This window comes from Penicillium riverlandense (genome assembly GCF_028828495.1).
Source record: "Penicillium riverlandense strain IBT 135883 chromosome Unknown utg000006l_segment0_segment0, whole genome shotgun sequence".
Classification (NCBI taxonomy): Eukaryota; Fungi; Ascomycota; class Eurotiomycetes; order Eurotiales; family Aspergillaceae; genus Penicillium; species Penicillium riverlandense.
Window position 1 is genome coordinate 2,519,915 of NW_026643197.1, and position 17,095 is coordinate 2,537,009.

General features: G+C 54.2%; 6 protein-coding genes across 6 annotated transcripts; 3 read left to right on the forward strand and 3 right to left on the reverse strand.

Annotated features, from left to right (window-relative positions):
- Window positions 1–445: 445 nt before the first annotated feature.
- Window positions 446–2,215, reverse strand: N7474_007218 (Iwr1 domain-containing protein; the record flags this gene model as incomplete). Its single annotated transcript, XM_057198628.1, has 3 exons — window positions 446–648; window positions 751–2,046; window positions 2,149–2,215. The coding sequence occupies 3 exons, from the start codon at window positions 2,213–2,215 to the stop codon at window positions 446–448; spliced, it is 1,566 nt and encodes a 521-aa protein (XP_057052068.1).
- A 1,534-nt stretch (window positions 2,216–3,749) lies between these two features.
- On the forward strand, window positions 3,750–5,048 carry N7474_007219 (uncharacterized protein; the record flags this gene model as incomplete). The annotated part of the gene is made up of 4 exons (XM_057198629.1): window positions 3,750–3,911; window positions 3,974–4,010; window positions 4,067–4,562; window positions 4,652–5,048. The coding sequence occupies 4 exons, from the start codon at window positions 3,750–3,752 to the stop codon at window positions 5,046–5,048; spliced, it is 1,092 nt and encodes a 363-aa protein (XP_057052069.1).
- Window positions 5,049–5,891: 843 nt separating this feature from the next.
- Window positions 5,892–8,357, reverse strand: N7474_007220 (putative differentiation regulator (Nrd1); the record flags this gene model as incomplete). The annotated part of the gene is made up of 1 exon (XM_057198630.1): window positions 5,892–8,357. One exon carries the CDS (start codon window positions 8,355–8,357, stop codon window positions 5,892–5,894), a length of 2,466 nt encoding a protein of 821 aa, XP_057052070.1.
- Window positions 8,358–10,139: 1,782 nt separating this feature from the next.
- N7474_007221 (asparagine--tRNA ligase DED81) lies at window positions 10,140–11,947 on the forward strand (the record flags this gene model as incomplete). Its single annotated transcript, XM_057198631.1, has 2 exons — window positions 10,140–11,746; window positions 11,821–11,947. The coding sequence occupies 2 exons, from the start codon at window positions 10,140–10,142 to the stop codon at window positions 11,945–11,947; spliced, it is 1,734 nt and encodes a 577-aa protein (XP_057052071.1).
- Window positions 11,948–13,887: 1,940 nt separating this feature from the next.
- Window positions 13,888–14,316, reverse strand: N7474_007222 (uncharacterized protein; the record flags this gene model as incomplete). The annotated part of the gene is made up of 2 exons (XM_057198632.1): window positions 13,888–14,143; window positions 14,207–14,316. The coding sequence occupies 2 exons, from the start codon at window positions 14,314–14,316 to the stop codon at window positions 13,888–13,890; spliced, it is 366 nt and encodes a 121-aa protein (XP_057052072.1).
- Window positions 14,317–14,804: 488 nt separating this feature from the next.
- Window positions 14,805–16,220, forward strand: N7474_007223 (uncharacterized protein; the record flags this gene model as incomplete). Its single annotated transcript, XM_057198633.1, has 4 exons — window positions 14,805–14,991; window positions 15,100–15,286; window positions 15,342–15,454; window positions 15,787–16,220. The coding sequence occupies 4 exons, from the start codon at window positions 14,805–14,807 to the stop codon at window positions 16,218–16,220; spliced, it is 921 nt and encodes a 306-aa protein (XP_057052073.1).
- Window positions 16,221–17,095: the final 875 nt, after the last annotated feature.

The window sequence follows — 17,095 nt, forward strand, 5'->3', positions numbered from 1 at the left end:
CCGGTGATCTATTGAAGCCACCGTGACTCACCCAGCGGAATATCGGCCCGGAGAAAAGTAAGCAGTACAGCATGGACTGGATAAAGTGAATAGTAGAGTTTTGAGCAAGTCCCGGGGATAGTGGCATCAAATGGATAGAGATATGGAAAATATTTGGATAGAGTTTAGGCCGCGTCATGAAAGAAAGAATCCTCGGGACCTTGATTTTTGAATGTATCTACTACAGTAACTTATGCTACCGATTTTCCCCGAAATATCGAGAGCACTGTATGTTTGTATGTTAAGCTAGCCAAGTTGAACTATATTGAAAGTGACACACAAATTCACTATAATATGTACCCAGGACTGTTGCCGAGGTTCGAATGTTGATGCTATTCCCTGCAGATTCGGAGCATTTCAAGCCGCTGGGAATGCTTCAAGAGACAAGGTGCATGCAACCTTCAAATCACCAGCTGTCGTGGTCTGAATCCGCATACCCATCAAAGCGTCCGTGTCCAAACTTCGGACGGCCACTCTCACTCGCCGAATCATCAAAGTTGAAATCGTCGTCCGATGAATTCCGACGATACGTGCCAAACATCGAGGTCGGGTCGTCTTCGTCTGAAGATATCTCTTCATCCGGATAATCGTTGGCGGGGTTATTTTCGGCTGCGTTCTAGTTAGCATAGGCCCAAGACAGACAACCCCGAACACCTTCAACTATAGGCCTTGCCAACGCGCCCATACAAATGAAAGAAAATAGAAACTTACCATTCGAGTCGGCGTCTTCGCTGTCCCACTCCTCCTCGTCGTCCTCGACGAAATGTTCCCAGTATTGCTCGTCCTCGGATGTGATAACGATGACTCCGATACCATGTGTTGAGTCAACGCTCTTTTGCTGTTGATCCGACTCAAATTCAGCGAGTGGATTCTTAAGCATCTCACTTTCTCCTATGGGTCGCCGGATGTAGACATCGTAGACGTAGTCGCCATCACTGTCGTCTGCTTCGAGTTGCTCCGGGGCATTGTCCATCCCCTTCTCATTACTCTCAGCAGGGGTCTGCGATGTTGCCAGTGTAGTCCTGGGCTGTTTGGGAGGTCGTGGCTGATACTTCAGAGGAGGCTTGGGTCCTGGTGCGGGTGTTACATACGTCGTCAAAGGAGACTCCGCGTTAGACGCCTCGATATCCATGCCTTGATCCTCTTTCTCGATTTCTAGAGCAACCTGTTCAAGTTCCCGAGCAAGACGCTCTGACTCATCATCCCAGTTGGTGTTATGCGCCAGCGCGGACTTCTCCAGCGTATCAGACAAATGTTGTTTGGCAGCAGAGATGGCGCCCTTCCGCTCCTCTCTCCACTTCTTCTCTGCCTGGTTCACAACAGGCCGCTTTCTGGGCCGAACTGGGGGTTCAGCACCCTCGATACCATTCTCGTGCAGCAAAGACGACGTGCGGCTACCATCAATCTGTGCCTGAACGGCCAGCTGGGCTACCATCGATGCCTGCCGTGAGTGCGGTTCGCGCCGAAGTTGTTCGACCAAAACGGCCACACCAGGCGCTGGGCCATCCGCTCGGCGCTTTTGGATGCCACCACCCAAGCTTCGCAGAGAACCAAGATTGGCACTGCTAGATCGGGAAATCTGGAACCGGCGCAGTGAATGTGCTCGGCTAGACGAAGGAGTCGCGATTGATGTAGAAGTACTTTCACGAGCTGCCGGTGGGGTTTCAGGCGCAGCTGGCGGTGTCGGCGGAGCAGGAGAATGCACAGCACGCTTGTGCTTATCCGCCGATTCTTTCCTCGCAGCGGCCATCCTCTGTGCCTCGCGGAACTCGGCGCCGGGCGACGTGGCCCGCACCAGGGGCACGCCACTAGCTGAGGTAGACTGTTTTGCTGTTGCACTACGTGAAGGGAACTTCAAGCTGCTCACAGACCTAGGACTGCGTAGAGCTCGCTGTGCCGCAGACGCGGGCCCACCGGGTGACTGATTTCCGCCATCGTCCAAAAGAACCCGGTGGAAGACAAAGTCTGTGAAGCGACGTTTTGTCTGATGGAGCGCAGATTGGATATCTGTTTGAGTTATGTTAGGAATGCAAGAAAGAGAGACAACCCTATCAGGCCAAGAGATATACATCGCGGGGTCAATTAAGACGGGGGGAGGGGATTCCGTACACAGTGTCTCCACGGGCTCTTCCTCGCGGCGGCGCTTGATGTTGATTTGTTCAGGTGGAAGCGGCATTCTGTATATGGTGCACAACACCTCCTGGATGATCGTTGCCGAGGAAGAACGAGGCGTGGAGAAGGAGCAAAGGTGTTTTTACTGGGCGCCCGATCGGGACTAGCGAGGTCATGTGATATCAACCAGATAAACTATGGGCACTTGGTCTAATTCCAATTCCGAGACATCGCGATGGAAACCAATATAGGACTAATAGAAATCCCTATTTTTGGGTTCTTGTGTCTGTGTGACTCGAGGGTTATGGGTGAAAAACTGATGAAGCACTGTTTTTGGAATGGGTTTGTTTGTATGGGAAGTAAGATGGTGTGCCGGCTCGTTAGTTTATGAGTAAATATGGATCAAGGCTCACCGCTCCTGATAGGGAATACAATCTAGCTGATTCTTTGCGCAGCCTACCGACGAGGAGTTATCCGGACCAATTGCTTTGGAAGAAGAGGAGGGAGCCTACGTTACTGAAGTAGACAATGTATAGCTGGATATATGTCAAATACCACAGTGTTGGCAAATAAATTTTGGCATAATAATGGACCTGGTGCATCGAGTTTATTACTGTGCGACCGGCTTGTGGGTAGTACTCGGATACCACGTGGGACCTCGGTTTGAGTTGAGTATAAGTGGACTGTGTAAAGACCTTAAAAATACACAACAAAATAATAATAAATAGCTATGGATGGATTTACATACATCAGTATACCGTATGAAGGGCAGTTATATATAGCACAATCATCACCGAAAGCAAAAGATTGCCTTCCAATGGACCCAACAAGCTCTGGCCCTTTCTGCAGTGCAGACACGAAAATGATCTCCACAACTCCACCTGACTGACCTGCAGCTCCATAAATAGTCTTATTCACTGCCTCATCACCACCATAGGGCTGCGCCACAACGACAACGTCTTTTCCCTAGTCAGCGAGTGTAGTCAATACATCACGTAGCGAAGCAACTATGTAACGTCGTCCGCCAAAGTCTTTAGGTGATTCAGCGCAGACTGAAGGTTGGGCGGGGTATTAATAATTAATTCAGACGAAACACCCAGGGTATCAAGACGGGTGTGCTAGGGGCCAAAACAGACTGCTGGGCAGGCCTAACCAGCAGCGACGCAAGAAGACAAGTGTTGGCGAACTCAATCTGAGTTTGAGGTTACATGGAGGATGAACTCAGTATGGGTGGAGTATGGGTGGGTGGGTAATCATTCCTCTTGGATGTGCTCTGGGATTGGAGATTAGTTGGCGTCCTGAGGCACTAGTGCGTACATGGGATCCTCAGCCCGATAACTAAACGTGTGAGGATTAATGGAATTAGACTAAATTTGGAATAGACAAATCAAAAAAGCATGCGACTGCAGGATTGAGGTCATAGCGTTGGGTCTCTAGCCCTCGGATTCGATGGGGGCCGCGACGAAGCAGCCAACGGAGATGGCTCGTCATTTAGCTTATTTTCTTTAGTGAGTGTCATCTTCTCTATGTCTATATCTCTCATCCGTCTGGGCTTCGCAAGACTTCCTCTTCCCGTATCAGAGGACTATGTCGCCAACATGAGACCAGACGACGCGAACGAATCGACCCAGCTCAAGCAGCGAGTTACGACCATCGTGCTCGCTGTGCTGGCAGTCGTTTTCGTGGTGCTCAGGTTGACAGCGCGCCGGATGAAGAGAATGGCGTGGGGGATGGATGATTACACGTTGATTGCCGGATTGGTGAGTCTTTTGTCGCCTCGATTTAAGTCCATGTCACAGAGTACTCACTCACCTTGCTACAGGTTTTTGTGGTGGCTGCTGCAGCAGTCAATCTCGCCTGTCTGTCTCAACACATTATTAGCCCGACTCTAGAATCTATACTGACAATTATCAAGGCGTCCACTCTGGCCTGGGCCGACACGGCTTCACCCTCTCCGGGGCTGAGCGACTAGCCATGTACAAGGTAGGGCTCATGCAACAACGGGAAAGCGATGGCCTCACTGACAACTATGGACAGTTGATCTTCGCCTTCGAACCGCTCTACCTCGCCGCCATCGCAACCATCAAAATCTCTGTCCTCCTCATGTACCACCGCATCTTCCCTGTCCGCACCACCAAGATCGGTGGGTATATTTTGGGAGCCATCACTATCGCCTGGATGATATCCGCCGAATTCGTCGCTATCTTCCAGTGCATACCCGTAGCTGCCTCGTATATACCCCGTCTTCCCGGCAAGTGCATCAACAACAAAGCCGCGTTGATCGGTATCGGTGTGCCAAATTTTGTGACGGATATCTTTATTCTGGCGTTACCGGCACGTCTTATTTGGCGGCTGCAGGCGAGCTTGTGGCAACGCGTGTCTATTCTCCTGGTGTTCCTGAGCGGAAGTTTGTATGCAGGACCCCATCTTCTTCCTTTACAGTCTCCAAGCTGCGGAGTTTTTGGATTATTGGAGGGGTTATAGCTAACCCGAATTATAGTGTCGTTTTTGCAAGCGTCTACCGCTTGATCCTCATGTTCAATTACGAGATCTCCGACATCGCCTGGACTCTCGCTCCCACCGAAACCTGGTGCGTCGTCGAAGCGGCCGCGGGCGTCATCTCGGCCTGTCTGCCTACCATGGTGCCACTTTTCAGGTCCTGTACGACTGCGTTCGTCTCGACTGTCCGTTCGTCGTCCAAGTACGGCAATAGCCAGTCTGGCACTGGAGCTCTCGCGGCAGAATCGAACAACGCTGAGAGAGGCTGGCATCGGACGGGTGAAGGGAATTATCCGCTGGGACCTGTCGGGCCTAGTAATATGGGGAGCCGTTCGCCGCATGCCCAAGGGAAAGGGTGGACGATGATTGGAACAGATGGTAATGAGAGTGATTGGTGAAAGATTAGCCCTCATGCCAGATTTTTGTTTCAGGTGGCTGATATTAATCAATGCCTGCGGAAGATAATTAAATAGATCTACAGATTAGAAACGATGATGATACCTACTTAAGTCGCACATCTGCTCCTGTAGGTCTACCAGGGAACCAAGGCACGACGCACTTAAGAGGTAGTAGTACACAGCAGGGCTTACACGTACAGATTTTCATCGATTTCATTTCATTCCTCCTCCTCTTCCTCTCTAGATAAAGCCGCTTGCTAATTACACATCTGAAGCACAAATAGCCCGCCTCATCCATAGGAACCCCAAGCAGGATGAAAAATTGGGGGCGGGATAGTTTGACAGGAGATCGCAGCAGCACCCACTCGATGCAATCTGGTCAACGGCATGACTGTTTAAAAGGAACCAAACCAAGCAAATTCAAGTAAAAAGAAGAAAAAGAAAGAAGAATAAAAGAAGGGCCAGCCAGAGGTAGAGATATGAGATATGCTCAGGGTCTGGAGGCAAAAAAGAAGTAGAAAAAAGAAGACATAGCCTGCTAGCAATACATGGGGATTGAAAAAGAAGAAAAGAGAGGAAAGGAAGAAATTAAAACAAAGGTAGAAGAATCATGGGCGAGCAAAATTGGAGTTTGAACACAAAAAGGAAGAAGAGAGAAGAAGCCAGAAGATAAGAAAAATAAAAAGAATGTCGAAGAGTCCAAAAAAAAAAAAGAGACTAAGAATGAGAAAGCAATACACGAAATGGATGAGGTAGTAAGGATGACGTGACACAAAAGATCAAAAACCTTATGTAGAAGAAGCAAAATTAGAAATGCTCTCCAAAAATTTTGTGGAAGAAAGATTATTTGGCGCCGATCTCTTCCTCGGCCCAGCCTGGGAGCGAGTTTTCGTTTTGAATAGCTAGACCGAAGCCCGGGTGGTTGAGGCCGCCGAGCGCGGATGTGAAGCTGGAGAAGCTGCTCTGTGCTTGGTGTGCTGCGCCCGCACGGCTGTGACCGCCCGGTCCCCCTGAGCCAGGGCCAAATGGCTCTTGGGAGAAGGAGGGCAGGCTGACGGCGCGGGAGTGCTGCGCACGCGGCACGCTCAGGCTGCTGGTGCTGGCCGTGGAGTGGTGGCCGGGTCCTGCGGAACCGTTGGCGACGCTGAGGTAGCCGTTCGATGACTTGTGCTGGTGCATCGGGCCATCCATGCCGGCGCCGTTGGGAAGATCTCCATTGCTGGTGCCATTGTACATCGACTGCTGCGGTTGGCCTGGGGACAGACCCATGTGGTCATTCATGCGGTTCTCCTGCTCCTGTGCTTGCTGGGCGGACATTTGGTTCAGGTACATGGTCAACGGATTGTTCGATCCCACGTTTAGCACTCCGGAGGGAGAAGAGACGTTCTGCAGCGGGTGACGCTGGCCGTTCTGGGAGCCCGTGGACCCCGGTGCAGGGGAGAGGGCAGGCCGAGTCGGGCTGGATTGCGAGCCGGATTGGCTGAGATTCTGCTGCTGGAAGCCGTTGAGCGCAGGTGAAGGTGACTGGGGTCCTTCCATGTTGTTGACCCCATTGCGGTTCTGCTGTGAATTGTTGCCGTGGTTGTTTCCAGCCTGGCGCGGCGGGTTTCCGCAACGATCTTTGCCGAAGTTGATCTTGAATCGCCGGTACTCCTCCCGATTGCGCATGCCCTCAATCGCCTTGATGGCGTTGGCGATGTTGGTGAAGTTAACAAATGCACAGCTCTTCTCACGCAGGGTGTTCACCAGTTCGATCTCGCCGTACTCCGAGAAGTCCTGGCGGAGGCGTTCCTCGGTCCAGGTTTCATCTAGGTTGCCAATGTATACATTGCGGGAGGCGCCGCCACTGACAGCCAGTGCGATGGCAGGGGGCAGAGGGCCGGAGTGCTTGCCCCAGCCAATCTTCAGCCGCCGGTTGTGAATCATCAGGCCCTGCAGGTTGCTGAGGGCATAGAACGAAGCGGCCGAGGTCGGATCGATGAAAGTGACGAAGCAAATGTGTTTGTCAGGAATGTATCGAACGTGGTGCAGTAGACCGCCACGGACCACGTTACAGATCTCCTCAATGGTGGTTTCGGGGTGGATGTTTCCGAGATAGATGGTTCGGTTACCCAGGTTGTTCACACCGCCAGCCGTCGTCGCCACGGCGGCCGCAGCCACGGACTGCTGAGCGAGTGCGTTGGAAATCAGATCGCGATCCGCAGAATTCAGTACATGCGCATAGCCAGGAGCGATTCCGAGGAACTGGGCAGCATTCTGCTGCTGCGTCTTGGACACATATGCGCAACGATCCTTGCCGTAGAAAACTCGCTTCGGCGCCTGCCATTGTGATTCTTGCGGAAGCTGGGTCACGGCCTTCATGGCATTGCTGATGGACAGGAAATGCACGAATCCAATGGCCTTCTCCTTGACGATCTTGACCGTGTCAATGGGCCCGAACTTGCCCAATTCTTCCCGCAGGCTGTCCTCCGTCGTCTCCTCGGGCAGATTCCCGAGGTAAACATTGCGCGACGCGCCCGACTGCTGAACGGCCAGGGCCACGGACGTGGGTACCTGGGAAGGCTTGCCCCAGCCGACCTTGATATCATTACCCTTGATGGCCAGCTTCTTCAAGATGGCATCCGAGTGGAAATGGGTGGCCGAGCTGCTATCCAGGAAGGAGATGAAAGCACAGTTCTTGTCCGGAAGCAATCGAACGGACTCGATCTGGCCGCTGCGTACATGGTTCAGGATTTCCTCGGCAGTTGTTTCAGCCGGGATGTTTCCTAGATACACCGTACGACTTGTTCCTGACAACATTCCCGGGGCCACCGATGCCGCGGGGCTGCCCAGAGTCGCATTACCCATGCCTCCAAACCCATTAATGGGTGACTGTGGTCCTCCCATCAGTTGGGAGGCGCCCATCTGATCCATACCAGAGTAGAGACCGTGGTTGTGCATGCCCTGGGTTGGGCTCCCCATCTGGTTCTGCGAGTTGTGCGCGTGCCCGTTGGCATTGCCCTGGGGGAAACCTCCGAAATTCGCGAATTGGGGCGAGGTGAAGGCGGATGGGGTCCCGGGCTGGAAGGGGCTGCCCACCAGCAGCTGGGAAGGGAGAAGTGGAGTGAAGTTCATATCAAACGCGGCACCAGAAGCCATATCGGATGGCTGACCTGCTGCAGCGGTATTTATAGCGGGGATATTAGCTCGACGAGCGTTGCGGTCCGAGAAGCTCGGGGCGGAGTGGTTGTTATTGTTGTTGTAGTCGCCGTTCAGACCGTATTTGGGGGGAACCAGGCGTGAGTTGTTAGACGCATCCGACGCTTGCATGGCGAGGTCGAAGGGTCACGAGAAGCGTCCCTGGAGAAGGGCCGGACCGAACGCACGCGTTGTCTAGGCCGATCCTGATGGATGTTGAGGGAGGGAGGGAAGGATGGCGGGACGGATCACCATTCAGGAGAAAAGGGAGTGAGTGCGAAAGAAGGGAAAGCTCCAAACAGCGACGTGTCTAGGTGAGCGGCAAGAGTCAATTGGAATGTGCAGCTTTAGCGCGGCATGAGATCGGGACCAACCTGCAACTTTTCTTTCCCGGTTGGATGGAGAATGCCGTGGTTATATAAGGGCCGCGAGAGGGAGCGATGCCATGGAAGAGACCACAGGCCAAGCTCGTGGGGGAGAAACAAAGAGAGTGAGTGACTAGGGCCAGAATGAATTAACTGAAAAGGGATAAGTGGCAGCAGCAGAGGATGACCACCCCAGTCCAAAGAAAGAGAAAACAAAAAAGGGGAGGCAGGGAAAAAAAGGGAAGTGTAGAGAGCGACAGGAAGAGAAAGAAGAAGAACGAAGTAAAGAATGAACGGCAAGGAAGTGAATCCAGGCAAGGTATGTAAAAGGGGGAGAATTCGAGCGGGAAAAGGAGGGCGCGACTAAACCCAACTTGGAGGTGTTCGCAGGTTGCCGCAGGTGACCGTTGTGCCCTAAGCGTCTAGTGTCTGCTCTCTGCGGGCGAGGAGGCTGTTGGTCGAGAAGGATTGACTGCAATCGACGATGTTATGATGTCTTTACTCCTGACTCGTCCTCTGCTCTTGCAACGATGGTTCCCTTCTCGTGTTCTGCTTCCCTCCGCCTGTTCCATGGCTCCGTCATCTCTGGCTCAGGCCCCCACACCAATAATCCCCAGCCCGCCCCTGCCCCTGGCATGCCCTGTTCATGACCGATATAGGTGATCCCAATCTACCCGAAATAATGTCTTGCTCGTGGGTCTCCTGTCCTCCGTCGGGCCGAATGAGGCTGAATCCTGAATCCCTGCTTCCGCTCGACGCGAACACCACCCGACCTGAGCCCGGCCAACCGTTTCCTGACATCCCACCCCGACATTGTAACCCTCAGCGGATCGGTGAAGACAGTCTCTGACGCCCGACCAATTTGCCATGGGCTCACTGATTCCGAACGGGAAGTGGGCCGGCCGGCCATCCGCCCGAGATACTCGTAGATGACTGACGGGCGAGCGAATAGTGCAGTGAAGGACTCGAGGGGAGGAGCCTGGTAAGTAACTCTTTAGAAGTCTCAGGTACAGGTGGATATCCCGAACAAGCAATACTAGGGACCATTCTCTACTCTCTGCCAACCGAGTAGCATTGCCGCGATTAGGACAACACCGTAGGTTGAACTTGAATTAGATCGACATCTCCCCGGCTCATAAGTGAGCTTTCCCCCGATAGGATTGGGCACCATACCTACCTGATTTGCCCCTGGTCCCCTAGCTTGCATCACATATCCAATGTAGGGCTCTAGACAAGATGGTCCGATATACTGGGGCTGCCTCAGGAACCACTGCTGCCTCAGGCACCCACGTGGGGAATCACTTATCGGCGAAATTTCATTGACTTTCCCCTCCACACTACTGTGCGCTTCCCTCCTTGCGTTGGCCCATTTGCAATTGGGCGATAAGAGTGCCGCGGCCCGACTATTCCGGACTATTGCTTGCTGGTGCGTACTTGTCTGGCCCGGACTTTTCCATTCGCGTGTGTGTGACTCACGGAGTGGCCCTGCTAACCGCCATTTTTCTTCCCGCAGAGTGTCCCTCCAGTCCGTATAGAGCACGCACACACTATGGCTGCTCCTATCATCTACATCGACGAAGACGTCGGCAGGGATGATGCTGCCGCCACTGGCTCCGAGTCCGCCCCCTACAAGACCCTGGTGCACGCCTTCGTGCAGCACGCCCCAACCACCGAGGGCATCCAGTACCTCACCCGCAAGTCGCAGACCGACGCGGCCGGCGAGGATGTCGACCCGGCCGCCAAGCTGGAGTGGAAGCCCGCCACCAAGTCCGCCGTGAAGAAGGCCACCAACCTGTGGGAGCAGCGCAAGAAGAAGGCCGCCAAGGAGCAAGAATTGGCGATCCGCGAGAAGGCCGAGGCCGACAAGCGCCACAAGGTGCTCGAGGAGGCGAAGAAGGTCGTTATCAAGGAGGATGCGTCGCTACCCTCGCCGGTGCGCATTCGTCTCGACGTCACCGACCCCGCTGTCGTCCAGCTGCGCGCCCCCGAGTCCGATACCCCCGGCACCCGGGTGCGGGTGTTGGGTCGTGTGCACCGCATGCGCGCTCAGAAGGATGTCGTCTTCATCACCCTCGCGGACGGATACGGATACCTTCAATGTGTCCTCACGGGGGACCTGGTCAAGACCTTCGATATCATGACCCTCACCCTCGAGACCTCGATGTCCATCCACGGCGAGATGCGCGCGGTCCCGCCGAAGCAGCACGCCCCCAACAACCGCGAGCTGCACGCGGACTTCTTCACGATCATCGGCCGCGCGGCGGGCGACAAGGAGGCCATTACCACGCGCGTGGCGCCGGACGCCGACCCGCAGACGCTGTACGACAACCGCCACCTGGTCCTCCGCGGCGAGATGTCCTCGTCCGTGATGAAGGTGCGCGCCGCGACGCTCCGCGCCTTCCGCAAGGCCTTCGAGGAGAACCGCATGTTGGAAGTGACGCCGCCGGCGATGGTGCAGACGCAGGTCGAGGGCGGCAGCACGCTCTTTGGGTTTAACTACTACGGCGAGAACGCCTACCTGACGCAGTCGTCGCAGCTGTACCTGGAGACGTGCCTCCCCTCCATGGGCGACGTCTTCTGCGTATGCCCGTCCTTCCGGGCCGAGAAGTCGCTCACCCGCCGCCACCTGTCGGAATACACGCACATCGAAGCCGAGCTGGACTTCATCACCTTCACGGACCTCCTCGACCACCTGGAAGCGGTGATCTGTCGCGTTATCGATCTGACTCTCGCCGAGCCCGAAATCAAGCGCTACATCGAGACCCTCAACCCCGACTTCAAGCCCCCCTCGCGCCCCTTCAAGCGCATGAAGTACTCCGATGCGATCGACTGGCTGCGCGAGCACGATATCCCCAATGAAGAAGGCCAGCCGCATACGTTTGGTGATGATATCGCCGAAGCCGCGGAGCGCAAGATGACCGATATTATCAACCAGCCTATCTTCCTGACGCACTTCCCCGCGGACATCAAGGCCTTCTACATGAAGAAGGATGAGGCGGACCGCCGCGTGACCGAGAGTGTTGATGTCCTGATGCCCGGCGTCGGCGAGATTGTGGGTGGAAGTATGAGGATGGACGACTGGGACGAGTTGATGAATGCCTACAAGCACGAGGGCATGGATCCGAAGCCATACTACTGGTACACTGACCAGCGGAAGTGAGTCGACCCTTCCCTTCCCTTTGCTTTCCGTTCCTTTTGTTTTTTCGTATACTAATGTTTCTCTTCTACAGGTACGGCACCTCCCCCCACGGCGGCTATGGTCTGGGCCTGGAGCGCTTCCTGGCATGGCTGTGCGCGCGCCACACCGTGCGCGACTGCTCGCTGTACCCGCGGTACACGGGCCGCTGCACTCCGTGAGCAATCGGCACATGGCAAGTTAGGTGGTGTGGCAGAGGTAGAGAAGTGGGTAGATTAGGTATTTTGTGCATAGGCAATGGCAGTGGGCAAAAAGAGGAAACTCGATTCGAGTCATGTCATGGTAGAGATCAAGTTCTACATCTACAGTATTCGCCCCAAGTCAATTCATAAAAAAAGCTCCCTGGTTCTTCATTGCTCTTCTTTCTTGACAGAGGAACGGATCGGCTCTCGCCACTGGGCACCTACAGTGGTGTCCCAAAAGTCTGAAACCGGTTATCCGCTTAGGCGGTAGGTAGAGGGTTTCAGACTTTTGGAACTCCCGTTCATTCGAAGTAATGTCTCGATCAAATGTGTGACGGGTCCTGAAGGCCTCGTGTTCAGGACCTATGAAGACTTGGTGTTGTGGTGTGCTGCCACAATCGTTTCCAGAAGATAGATATAGGTACTAATCTACGCAGATTCCTGGGGATACAGTGCAGCAAGTACGATTCCACAATAAAGCCGCAAGAACATACACGGAGCTAACTATCCGTCTGGGGGTACGATGTCGGTAACTAGGAGGGACTCTGGCAGGCAGATTCGAAACACGACCTGCACCAGTTTCCTTTTCCCTGGCGGGAGGGCCAGGGTCAAGTCAATGGGGGAGTGTGGTACAGATTCTCCAGTATAGACGCACTGCTTCCTCTACCCGGTCCCTGGTCTGCACTAGCTAGTAGCGGCTTTGGGCTTGATTGTCTCTTTCGCGCTCGGGGAAGGCAGTGGAGTAGAGGATTTCACATCGTGGACGGGGTGTTGGTAACCCGTTAGGGCAAGCAACTCCCCAGGCGTATCCAGGTGCGAATGATCAAGTCGTGGAGTTTGGTAGAGCAAAGCAGAGTAGAGGATGTAGGGGGCGGTGGATCCAGGAACGGGCGAGTTCAGCAGGTTCGTTTCTTCGGTCACGACGCCTACGATGACACCTAGTCTCGTCTCTCAGTCGGGACAGAGCAAATACAAATGCAGCCGCTTGGGGTGGAGGACACGAGCAGTGGGAATGAGAGGGAAGTGTGCAGATGCAGACCCTGCAAGAAATAAGGCAGGCGGTGGTGTTGGAGTAAGTGGTCACGGAGATAGAATCCGTCTGTGGGAACAGCGGACCATTTATTCCGTGCCTGCAGGGATCAGAGCCAGGATCTTTAGAGCCCATCCCGTCTGTCGGCTTTTTATTTTCTTTTCGGGTTTGTTTTCTTTTGCGGGAGCGAATAGGAGCAATATGGCCAGTCCATTGCGCTCCACGGAGACGAGTCAACCCAGAGGAAGGGTGACGGGACAAGGCAAGCCCTGACACTCCAACATAGCTACCAGACCAGACAGGGCGAATTAACAAAGAACAACAGGAAATCCCCACGGACTCCGTCCAACAAGTACCGGATCAGCCAGACCGAAGCCCCGTCTAGCCCACTCAACAGACAGCGTCGATACCATCCGCTATGACCGTGGCCGGCCAGCACACGACTTCAACAGCAACCGGACTTGCACCCCAAGCGAGCAGCCCAGCCCAAAGATACACGAAGGCAAAACAGATACAGACAAAGGCGCAGATTGACGAAGCTGAAACTCCGTCCCGAAATTCGGTAGGTAGAAGATAGGGCACGGCAAAATGACAAACGAGATAATGACAACATAACGCGATATCAAACGATGTGCAACGCAATTTTCAATTCGATCTGATCTTCTCTCTTCTCATCTCAAGCCAACTTGAACGTCCACCAAACAAGGGCAGAACACACACACATGGGTCGAACCAAAAAGGAAATCAATCAGAATGTGCGGTGTGCCTCTTGCGAAGCATTCGATCATCTTCACCTTTTTTTTTTTCTTCTTATTCTTTTCCTACTGTGAGAAGAGAGAATTCTGAGTCTCCAATGATCGCGATAAAGTCGGGTTGAAAGGAGGAAAGATTACCCTCCGATCTCGCTGTCCGGCTGGTTTGATTCGCCAGTTAGTTCGGCAAGGGTGACGAGGATGGCGTCGTGCGAAGCACCAGAGCGAATGACAGAAATCATGCGGCTGACGGCCTGCTCGTCCCCGTGGGTGACGAGGTCCAGCAGCCGCTCGAGGAATCCGCGGTAATAATGGACCTCCTGGTTACCGTCCGCCGGATCCTGGCGGTGTTCGTGGGTCGGGGCATCGTCGCTGTATTCGCAATGAGAATCACTTGCACGGTGAGTGGTGTCTAGAGGACGTGGACGCCCTCAATGGAAGCAAACTGGTACCTACCGTGATCCGTGTTGGGGCGTTGGTGGTGGTGCTGCTGCTGCGCTGTCCTTCGCCGAGGAGGAGCGTGCTTGGCCGGCAGAAGGATCGGTGGTTGGGGCGCTGGAGGACATCCTGTCTATCGTCTGTTGAGGCCGGCCTGAGGTCGGAACCCGCAGCTAAAAGACCACGGGAACTGGAGACGAGGTGGTACGGCGTGGAAGAGGCTTGACCGGGGCTCCTGCGTCTGACTAGAGCCCTGCATGGTCAGCAGGGAGGACGAGGGAAGGGCTACCTGTCGGCATGATTGTGGGAGATCAGAACATGAACTAGGACAGGTCCTAGGGTTTCCAAATGCTCCAAAGACAGGGGGAACAGGGTGTGTGGGTGGCAAAGCAGAAGGGCAGCAGATGAGGAAACAGAGCGGTCGGCCATACAGTTGTGAGACGCTCAACAGCCGGATACTGACTCTCTTTCGCACTGGTCTCGAGATTAAGAGTAGGGAAGGATCCCGAGTAGCAAGAATCCAAGTAGATGATAAGGAAGATCAAAACAAAGGATGCCGTCGGAACCGAGTCGAGTTCCGTTCGAATGATAACACCACTGTTGCCACACGTAGCCGATGATGTATCTCCAAGACTATGAAAGAATGCCCCGCGGGTTAGGTGCATCGCTGGTGGACCAACTGGACTTGGATGCTTCACCCATTCGGGTGCGGAAGAAAATGCCGGCCAATAACGGGGGTGGGTTTGGTCTCCGCAGCACGCAGAGAACAAAAGAACCCCAGAGGAAAGAAGACGATATTATTAGTGTGTGAATCTGGGGAAACCACCAGTCGATCTTGGTTTGGTGGCCTGAACGTTTACTTTATTGCTTGTTACCATTGCCAATCCACCATGTCGGACTACCTGATTCAGCCCTCGTTGCGCTCGGTCTGCTTGGGCTGCCCAGCGACCCCTGTGACTCTACCCATGACGAAATCGAATCGGTGCAGCTGCAGGACCTGAATTCAAAGATCATCTATCGAGAACGAACGAAAACAGCACCAAGTGTTCCCTTCCGATCCGGAGACGAGATGGCCGACGCGCTGGAGCAAACAGTCGGGTATTGCACCACGCTGGTCACGACCTGCATCCAGGCAGAACAGCTGTCTCGAAAGGGAGGGAGCAGCAAGAATCGATGTCGATGGAAAAGAATACCAAAAAAGAAGCTCTGCTGTTCAGCACTTGCTGCATACTGATGGCGACGAGGCCGAAAGGGAGAGCCTCGTGGGTACTACTCTTTCTCTCTCTCTTCTCTCTCTCTCTTTCTCTCTCTCTTTCTCTCTCTCTTTCTCTCTCTCTTTCTCTCTCTCTCTCTCTCTGCCCCCGTGTCACTGAGGCATTGCACCACACCGGCGATGGAAAGTGGCCTCGAAAATGCTCACAAATGGCCAAAATCAATGGACGAAGCCTGCTTCGCGCAGCTGCCTCGCCGGTGGTGAAAGAAACCCATGGTGTTAATAGGCCGGCCGTAAGAATCTTTCTGTCAGTCTCTCTCTTTCTCAGGACATCGCATGCTGACTCGCGCCCTCCTTAGTCCAGACCGATCCTGATCCCTTCGAGCCAAACAACCGAGAAAAGCGCAGCCCGACGATTCCAACCTCCCCGCGCAGACCGAGAACAGACACACAGCGCATGCCCTTGGGCCGGACGATGAGACTCGTCGGCCCGGTGCTGGGGCCGCGCGGGATCTTGACAGCGCCAGAGCAACTTCTGCGTGTGCCAACTCAATTTGTGGCGAATACAGGGCGCGGAGGCAGCTGGCATCTCGCGACAGGAATACCCCGTGCGAAACCGTCGTGCCCAACCTCCCACAATCGAAGACATTGGGCTCAGCGCGTGCTATTTTGCTGAACAACTTGCGCATTGCAGATGATGGACCGCGAGACCGCCTCAAAAGTCACGACACGCAGGGCAGCCATGCGCTCGATTCTTTCCACAGTATAGACGCGGTGCGGTGCCAGGGCTTCTCGGCGGTGGTACAGCTTGCAAGATAACAAGCGGAGAAGGTGGAGTGACGATGGCGATGAGACATGAAAACAAATTGTTACTGCTTCAGATGTGAAACGAGAAGGACCTGCCGTTGGCATTTCTGTTCGGTTCTTCCTCGTCCTTTTCTCTGCCTCCGGGTATTCCCTTGTCATTTCACATCTAGAGCAGCAACAGTTCGGTTTCGACTTGGCTCATCGTCCATGGTTTCCTGCTTGGGCTGCTGTCCAAGCTCTTGCTGGACGCGAAATGCCCTTGTGCTGCGTTCAATCCCACAAGTGATCCTGTGCCTGCGCGGACCATGAAGTATTCCGCAGCTAAACAGCATCGGCCTCGCTTGCCTCTCCGAGAAGATTGCCGTCGGTTGTCCCAACGGTTTGAAATCGATCACTCGGTTGTTGTTCTCGTGCAATACGACTTCTTCGCTGGCCTTGGGTCTTGATGTCGCCAGTCACCCTTGCTGACCATGTGCGGGTTAGGCTCAAAGGTATCTGCGTCCCGCAAGCCTTCCCAGCGAATGCACGCTCCGACATTCTCGACGATTCGAGATGGATGTGCTGAACGGCCGCTGGTCGATGATGGTCCACGTTCAACCATGGCCACATCGGTCGTTCCATGAACGTGTTGTGTCCGAGGTGGTGGGTTTCTCATCTGCGTCTGTCAGGAAGGCGGCCTGCTCGGTGTGCTCGGTGTGCTCGGTGTTCTCTGGGAAGTGTGAGGTAATGAGTGTCATGAGTCGCGCCCGGGTTCCGGTCTCTGGCGTCAGTCTCAGTCGCCTTCAGAGGCTACTAGGATGAGATCAGGTTTTCTGGGCCTGTCTATCGAGATGCACAACGCGGTCAGCAGGCTCTGTCTCAGGGTGGTCAGTTGTGACCCCCTTTGG